Genomic DNA, 8,118 nt, shown 5'->3' on the forward strand with positions numbered 1-8,118 from the left:
CTATAGCTCTTATCGAGGAAACCTTCCTCAGGAAGCACCCTTCCGTAGGCGCTATATTTAAATATATTAATAAATCTACTACTACGCGTTTCCGCGCGTCACCGACGCGTGAATAGCGTAAATAATAGTAAATTGTCTTTCTTCTAATCGAAAACACTTCTATCTTCTGTTCTATCTATACAGAGTCACATTCTTAGGCCTCTCTATCACCTATCTAGCTATCCCCTCTTAATGGATCTCTTTACCTATTACGAACCCTCTCGGGTCTGGATCTGTAAGCCCTGCCAGTTCGCGGTTCCACCGAGGCATCTGCAGGAACACCTCCGGACACGTCACTCCACCCATCCCACTGCGACCACTGGGGCCCTCCGACAAGACACCTACCAGCGAATGTCCAAACGGCCCTGGCTGGACCCGACCCGAGAGCCCTGCATCTACCCCGATGCTGGAAGCCCGCCGATCCCACACCTGCCGGTATACACCGGGTATCAGTGCCCTCGGTGCCGCTATATCGTCCGAGCCCCCAGAGTCCTTTTCAACCATATCCGGAAGACCCATCCCGAACTGGGCCGACCGGTTGGCCGTCAATGTACGACCGCCCGCTCCCAGGAGCTGGAAGCTCTCTACCGGGGACAGCCGGTGAGCTGCCAGCGGTTCTTTCCTGCGGCCGCGGGCAGTAGTTTCTTCGCCGTCACCCCGCGTGCGCAAGCCAAGCGGGCTCAGCAGGCACAGGCGCTAACCCCGGCCGAGTTCATCCGCGCCCAGGTTGAGGAGGCCCTTAAGCAGGATCTCGAGGATGAAGAGAGGCAGACCCAGCAGATCCCCCCGAAGAAACATGCGACCGAGATCTCGCCCTAGCTGGAGCTGACCCGATAGCCGGAGTACCTAGGGACCTGTAATCTGGCGGCAGCGGCCGACCTCAGCGCTCTTCCAGACCCCGGTCAAGAGCCTCTGCTCGTCCTGCTCGCCGAGAGCGTCGAGCGGCTCATCCAGCGGTCCTACCGGACGATCAAGGACCGCCGCATCAATGAGTTCGATCAGGTCACCATCAATACCTTCCTCACACAACGACCCAAAATCTGGGATCGACCGATCCAGATCCACCTGAAGCCGACGACCTACGCGTCCTACCGGCGGGTGTGGCAGCGGCTGATCTGCTTTATCTACCGGACGAGCCGCCCGGACCAGACGGTCCTGCTCCGCCATCAATTCACGTCGGCCCAGCTCGCGGCGTTGGACCGGATGGTCGAAGCCGGGACCCGGCTACTCCGGCGAACAAGAACAACCACAGCCACAACGACCGCCGCCGCCGCCGCTGCCACTGCAGCCACAGCTGCCAGCCTGGCTGAGCAGGAGAGGCTCGACCGGGCCTGCCTGGACCTGTCGATCGCCCTGTTGGACCACCCCTTAAAGGGAGAGCTCTACGAGAGTGCCCTAGTGGGCTTCCTCGCCGTTCTTGGGATCGACCCCCAGCGCCGGACGTTCCGGGATCCGTACTCCTACACCCACTACCTCTCGGGGCTGGTGAAGATCGCGCAGATACTCGTTGCGGAACAGGCGGTCGCTCTAGCGGAGCGTGGGTCCGTGGCCTACCCGACGGACGCCTTAGAGGACATGCGACCCCGGTTTCTTCTCTTTAGGGTCCAGGCCCCCTTTGGCTGGATTGCCCGCCTCCGGACCTACGGCAAGAAGATCCAGAACAGCACGACCAGCCTCAGCTATATCTATTAGAGCGACGATGAGCAGACCCTCAGCTACCGCGATCTCCGCCTGAGTATGACCGGCCTCCGCGATTTCGTCCGCACCCAGATAGAGCTCGCGCAACAGAGCCTGGAGAACCTCTTCCTCCTCCATAACGAGGAAACGCGAGGGCAGATCGTCCCCGTCTTGCCCCTGGAGCAGCTGCAGGATGATCCGGTCAACAACACGCGCGGATGGAACTTCCTGCAGCACCCCAGGAACGGGAAAGTACTGGGCCCCTCCGGCAAGCGATGGCTGATAGATCGGGTCTTAACTACGGACTGGCTGCGGGCCGAATTCCTCGACATTCGATCCAGTGACTCCCAGGTCGTCTAGCGGCCGGCCGCGGTCGATCGGTATCTCCAGCAGATAGACTGGTTCCTGGAGCGACTGCTGCTGCTCGTTCATGTCACCGCCGGGCAGCCGGGACGGGAGACCGAGCTCATCAGCCTCCGGCATAGCAATACCCTCCACGGACGCCACCGGAACATCTTCATTAAACATGGGCTGGTAAGCACGGTGACCTCCTACCACAAGGGGTATTCGATCAGCAACTCCACAAAGATCATCCACCGGTACCTGCCCAAGCCGATCAGCGAGCTCCTGGTCTACTATCTCTGGTTAATCCTGCCTTTCTGGCAGGCGATCCAGCGACTCACCCACCGATCGACGGGCCCGCGGTCGTCGTTCCTCTGGCCCAAGGCGACGGAGGGCACCTGGGACCCGAGCCGACTGCGGACCGTCCTGCAACGCGAGGCGGCGATTCACCTGCAGACGAAGCTGAACGTTGCCTCCTATCGGCATGCCGCCATCGCCATCTCGCGTGTTCATCTCAAATGCGGCGGGTTCAAGCGGGACTATGGCACGGATTCGGCCGCGTTTGACGAGCAGGCCAGCCATGGAACCTGGGCGGCGGGGACCGTGTACGCGCGGGGTCTGCAGGAAGCGCCCGGCCACGTGGAAGAACGGCGACGGCAGTATCGGGCGATCAGCCGCGAGTGGCATCAGTTTTTGGGCTTTGCGGTCTCCCTGGGACCGCGGAAGCGTCCTGCAGAGGATCCGCCAGAGGGTGCAAGGGCGAAGCGGACCTACATCTCCATCGAAATGGAGAAGGACTAGGCTCCCAAGTAATACTTTTCTCTTTTTTCTTTTTATTTCTGAAATACGCCAGGTGATAGTCGCTTACATGTATAGATATATATATTACTATGGAATAATCATATCAGTCAGGATGGGGGTTCTCCCGAGGAAGCCTTCCTCTGGACCTCCTAGATATATCATTCTCAGATATTTAGGAATGGGTTTCGCAGAATCCTTTAGAGCCCCGAATAGGAGGGGTGGAAACCGTAGGATGACCCCACGATATGGTGGCTGATCGATCGGGTGCGGGACGAGCCGCCGCTGCAGGGCGAGTTTATTCGGACCCACCACTTCTACCCTCTCCCCTAAAATGTGACACCAGTGAGTGCGTATAATAAGGGGTTTTTACGCCAGCAACGAGACCAAGATCACTCAGAGGTATCGGCGAATATCCCGGCGACGGCGTCTCAATGGCGCGCCTATAAGCCCATTGTCGGCGTGCCCTGGCGGACCGTCTTCCTACCTAGGCAGGGCTAGCTAATTCAATCATCATAGAATTGACACGTGGGACTCTTCCGCAACGCCCCTTTACCCTACAGACAGGGCTTTGTTTATGCGATGGATTGACCAGGGTGTATCGACAACCAAGACACGGCTGCCGGCCCTAACAATGGTCTTAGAAGTTGTCCTTTGTTATCCCCTCGCCCGCCATATCAATGGAAGCCTCCGGACAGGATGATCCGGTAGTTGAGGAAGATGCCGCTTGGTAGACCCCCCTCTTCACTACAACTAGCCTTTGCGCGAGCACGTTTGTATCGCCATGGGATCTACCATATGGAAGGTCCTGGAAAAGGATTCCCAGTCGCCCAACGTATAAATTAGCCCTCCCTCTTCTTCTTCTCTACACCTCCCCTTCTTCTCTTCCCCCCCAGCTCCTCAGGAAGCCTTTCCCAGGACCTCACCTCTACCTCGACCTTTCCCTCCACATTGCTCTTCACCTCTACCCTCTACCCTCACCTCCACCCCCACATTTACCTCTACCACACCCTGCACGATGTCGTCCAGCGACGCCTCGTCTGACGAGGACCTCGTTAACCAGCTACTTAACAACGACAACGATCAACTCCAAGATCTGGCAGAAGAATCGAACCTTGCCGGGTTCGACGTGACCGAGATATTATCCTGGAAAGGCGTCTGCGACGCTCTGGAGACAGTAAGCAGCGTGTCCGAGCTCAAGACATAGGCAAGGACGCACCTTTTCTGCCCATATTTTCTCCAGCTATACTTTGATTCCGTCCTCCCCGCCTAGCTCCAGGGAGACACCAGCCGCGGCGAATCGTTCTCCACCATCGTCCTCCGTATCCATGCCGCCACGAACAGCGGCGACATCCGGTATGTCAACCCGTTTGCCGACCGCAGCAAATGGGACAAAGCCGACTATCTTGCCCGCTGTTTAACCGGTCTCGTGGCCGCGAATACCTAGAACATTGAAGGCCTCTTTTACCGGAAGAACGTGCCCTTGGAGAGAAAGGAAAAGATCATGTGGGCCGTGATCCGTCTGGTCCGGCAGGACTTTGCCCTCTCCCGCGTCGAGAAAGGTATGAGCAACCTAGACCTTAACTAAGAGATCCGAGAGAAGATTCGCGACACGATCAAGAATCCCCCTCCTCTTCCCCCTCTCTCTCCTGCGCCTGAGGCGACGGCTCCCCCTGCCGATCCTGCCCTGCAGACGGAGACCCTGCAGAAGCCTTCCTCAGGACCCCCCTCTTCTGGTCCCACTGCCGCCCACCCCAAGCCGCCCGCTGGTTCTAAACGTTCCACCGGCCCTTCGCGCAAGAGAAGAACCCGCGCTAAGAATAAGAAATTAGCTCCTACAGACCCCGTGGACGCTCCTATCCGCACGCCCTTACCCGGGCGATCCATGTTGGCGACCGCCTCCGAGGCCGAGACACCTAGTAAACCACCGAAACAGCCTTCTCCGCGCAACTGGCGCGACGAGCTCATCCCCGCGACCAAACAAACCCTGCAGCCCGTCTCGCAGATACCAGATCTGAACGAGCCCTACTGGCAATTTCACTTTATCGAACTCTGTCTTCGGCAGGTTGAAACACTACTTGTCTAAGAGACGGACCCCGCCGAAGCCGCGACTGATAAACTGCCAGCTAAAGATAAACTCCCAGACGAGGCCGACGAGAAAGCATTGATCTCCTTCAAGCTCCTTATAGCGACGGCCCAGACCTACTTAATCTACCAGCCTACAGGTTAGGAGATCGACACCCTGACCCTCGCCTATTATACGGCCGAGACCATCGCCGACGCCCACGCGGAGGCACCCAATAGTTGTCTGACGCTTATCCAGCCCACCGCCGAATCTATCGCTATTACCCAAGAGCATCAGAGCTGGCTTGATAATCTCGACCTACAGCGCGAGAACCACGACGAGACCTATAAGGCCCTCGGTATCTAAAACCCTGATATCCCTAAGTTGCCAGCTATACGCATCAACACCGCGCTACGCTTCTGGCAGCCGGTGGCTATCTATGCCCTGGCTCAGTTTCGCGAGAATCCTCTGCTATTAGGCTGTATCCTGGCAGACATGGTCGGCCTAGGCAAAACGTAGATGGTTATAGCCTACATTATGTATGTGAGTCGCCCTCTGCTCCCTTCTGCGTGGAGACAGGTAGCTGCTAGGGAACCCTTCCCTAGGACCTCCCTCTCCTTCTAACTATATTATTAACCCGACGGTTCTTCTAGCGCGCCACGAAGTTAAAGGGCTAGCCCACGCTCATCGTCTATCTACTCTATCTAGTCTAGTAGTAGGCGGCCGAGATCCAAGCTGTAACCAACCGCCTCCAGGTAGCCATAGGGTGTTTGCCGACTAGACTTAGAGCCCCAACAACGTCGATGCCATGTAAAAATTCGCTGAGGTATAGAGTAGCTAATGCACAATCCTGCCCTTCAATCAGAATTTTAATATCTTCTTCCGTTCGCGTGGAATCGTTAGCCAAAGTTGGCAACTTTTGAGGTTTTCCGGGTGGAAGATTACTTAATCATCCCGCTCGACTTAACGTCTCAAAACTAAGCCTTTTTCGATTAAATTCCTCAACACTAAACTACTTTCAGATTTGTCCTCAACACTAGACCTATTTTGGTTTTATATTCTAAACACCTCTACTTCCTGGCACACTACACACTGCTTCTTTCAACCGCTATACTTCGCACATTCTGACACTGCTTTACTTATAAGGAAAGTGTAAGGCTCTCGGTCATGTCCGAAAACCTTGCTATCGGTTGCCTGGCTAGGGAAGGTTGTAATAATATGTTGTTTTAAGATCATCTTCGAGACAGAATAGAAACCGACCTATTTATCCTGTTACCCCTTTTTCTTATTTCAACTTTCGACGACCAAGGAACTTGAAATCTCTCTATCTTATAGCGCCGCCTACTTTCTCTACCCTCTCTTAGGCTTCGGTTTCGGTGATTCTTCCGATATTATGTCTCCCCTTAACTCTACTTCCACCCGAAAGCGCGGTCGGCCCCCCCAAGTATCAGTCTGCAGAAGAGCGACAGGCCGCGAAGATAACACGACAACGAAATCAGCGACAAGCCGCCCAAGCGGCTAAACGCAACACCTTCTTTGATGAATACTACTCGGCCGGTCCATCTGCAACTGGTGAACGCCCGATCGCTTCTCTTCCTGGCATAGCGGCGTCGTCGGTGACCCATGAACTGGAAGAGTTGCTCCCGCCGTTAAGCCCCAATCCAGCTCCTCTGGAGCTCGAAGATAGCTCTATCCTAATTGACGAGCCGCCTCTAGAGCTCAACAGTCTCGAACCTGCCGCTAGTCCTACCCCTAACCTTCCCGAACAGTCCCGACCAACGCACAGTGAGCCCCTCGAGGGTGATCTATCAAATTTAGAAACCGGAAGCCCTGCCCCAGCGGCTGCCGAGGATCGCGAGGATATTTGCACGCTGGCACGCGCGCTGGCCGACCAGCTGTATCAGCATCACGGCTGTTGTCGGGAGTGCCATGAGCAGGCCCGTGTGGCGCACCACGAGACGCATTCGGTTCATACCGGGCTGGGGGAGTATGTGGACCAGATTAACATTGATGGCGACTTCCCAGATGTGTTGGGCTCGGCTACGATCGCGGCCCGCGAGTCCAATCTCGCCCAGCAAGTCACCAAGGCACGAAAACAACAGATCTACTGCGGCATCGATCCTCACAAGCCCGATGAATCCCCAACGCATCTCTGCGTGGCAGCCGACCATCGTCCCGATCCTTCCTTGGGCGTGACTGTTGATATCGATAGCGTGGGTAGGTTTGTCAGTAGTCTGGCGGTAGCTCGTCGGGGGATCCGATGGCATCCTACGCAGATGGCGGTGTCCGACCTCCAGTCCAGCCTGCATCTAGATCCGGTTTCAGTCCAGTATTTCGACTCAACCGGGCAGGCCCACCATGTTCGCCGGCCGGTCCATCAAGTGCCGCACTATACCTTTGGTCGTCTAATTAGATTCGAAGATATCTCTCTGTATCTACTCTTTCCCCGACTGTACCGGGAAGATCAGCAATCCAGCCGTCTGCTAGACCAGGATTTCACAGCAATGGACGGACGAAATCCTCCTCCCAATCATCAATCGGTGTTATTCCGGGCGACCTGATCCAGCACTACCCCTCTAGCTTCGACCATAGCCGGCTGAACGCGACCGCCCGGGGAGTGGAAATGCGGTCCCAGCGAGTGGATCCGATCCCCTCGCGAGCAGTTGCTTTCCTACTTTCTTCCTCCCGAGGCGCTTCCCACAATCTGGGAACAGATTCTAGAGGCGACCCACCGCCCCGGATTCCACCAGTTTCAGGATCTTAAGATTCTAATCGAGGGGAAAAACCTAAAGACCCTGACTAAGGCAGACACATTGGCCGATCTCATGACGGGCTTTGCAACAACACTGGCAGAATGCTGTTAACGAGGACGTTCTTGCCGAGCCGTTCTTCTACGATCTCGGTAAGGAAACCTGCCCAACCACGGCGAGCGCGCAAGAGAGGCCGCCGCAATCTTTACTCTGGCGGCGTTGTTGCCTGAACGCGTATAGCCAGTGGATCCATAGCAAGCAGCCAGCGGACGCGCCCCATGCTCTGCAGCACTTCTACCCAATCAGTATGCTAGAAGACACCGGCAGCCTGACGTTAGAGACCCGGCGAACATCACCGCAGCGGCGGGCCGGTCTCTATTATAGTCAATTCTACGCTAGTGTGAAAGAGGTCTTCGCCGCCGGCAATACATATCCATTTACCAATAC

General features: G+C 56.2%; 3 protein-coding genes across 3 annotated transcripts; all 3 read left to right on the forward strand.

Annotated features, from left to right (window-relative positions):
* Positions 1–231: 231 nt before the first annotated feature.
* ATEG_08487 (uncharacterized protein) lies at positions 232–2,859 on the forward strand (the record flags this gene model as incomplete). Its single annotated transcript, XM_001217625.1, has 4 exons — positions 232–639; positions 877–1,580; positions 1,734–1,968; positions 2,164–2,859. The coding sequence occupies 4 exons, from the start codon at positions 232–234 to the stop codon at positions 2,857–2,859; spliced, it is 2,043 nt and encodes a 680-aa protein (XP_001217626.1).
* Positions 2,860–4,360: 1,501 nt separating this feature from the next.
* ATEG_08488 (uncharacterized protein) lies at positions 4,361–4,942 on the forward strand (the record flags this gene model as incomplete). The annotated part of the gene is made up of 2 exons (XM_001217626.1): positions 4,361–4,418; positions 4,446–4,942. 2 exons carry the CDS (start codon positions 4,361–4,363, stop codon positions 4,940–4,942), a joined length of 555 nt encoding a protein of 184 aa, XP_001217627.1.
* Positions 4,943–6,088: 1,146 nt separating this feature from the next.
* On the forward strand, positions 6,089–7,482 carry ATEG_08489 (uncharacterized protein; the record flags this gene model as incomplete). The annotated part of the gene is made up of 2 exons (XM_001217627.1): positions 6,089–6,141; positions 6,348–7,482. The coding sequence occupies 2 exons, from the start codon at positions 6,089–6,091 to the stop codon at positions 7,480–7,482; spliced, it is 1,188 nt and encodes a 395-aa protein (XP_001217628.1).
* Between the last annotated feature and the right edge of the window lie 636 nt (positions 7,483–8,118).

The sequence above is a fragment of the Aspergillus terreus genome, genomic scaffold (genome assembly GCF_000149615.1).
Source record: "Aspergillus terreus NIH2624 scaffold_12 genomic scaffold, whole genome shotgun sequence".
In the NCBI taxonomy this organism is placed as follows: Eukaryota; Fungi; Ascomycota; class Eurotiomycetes; order Eurotiales; family Aspergillaceae; genus Aspergillus; species Aspergillus terreus.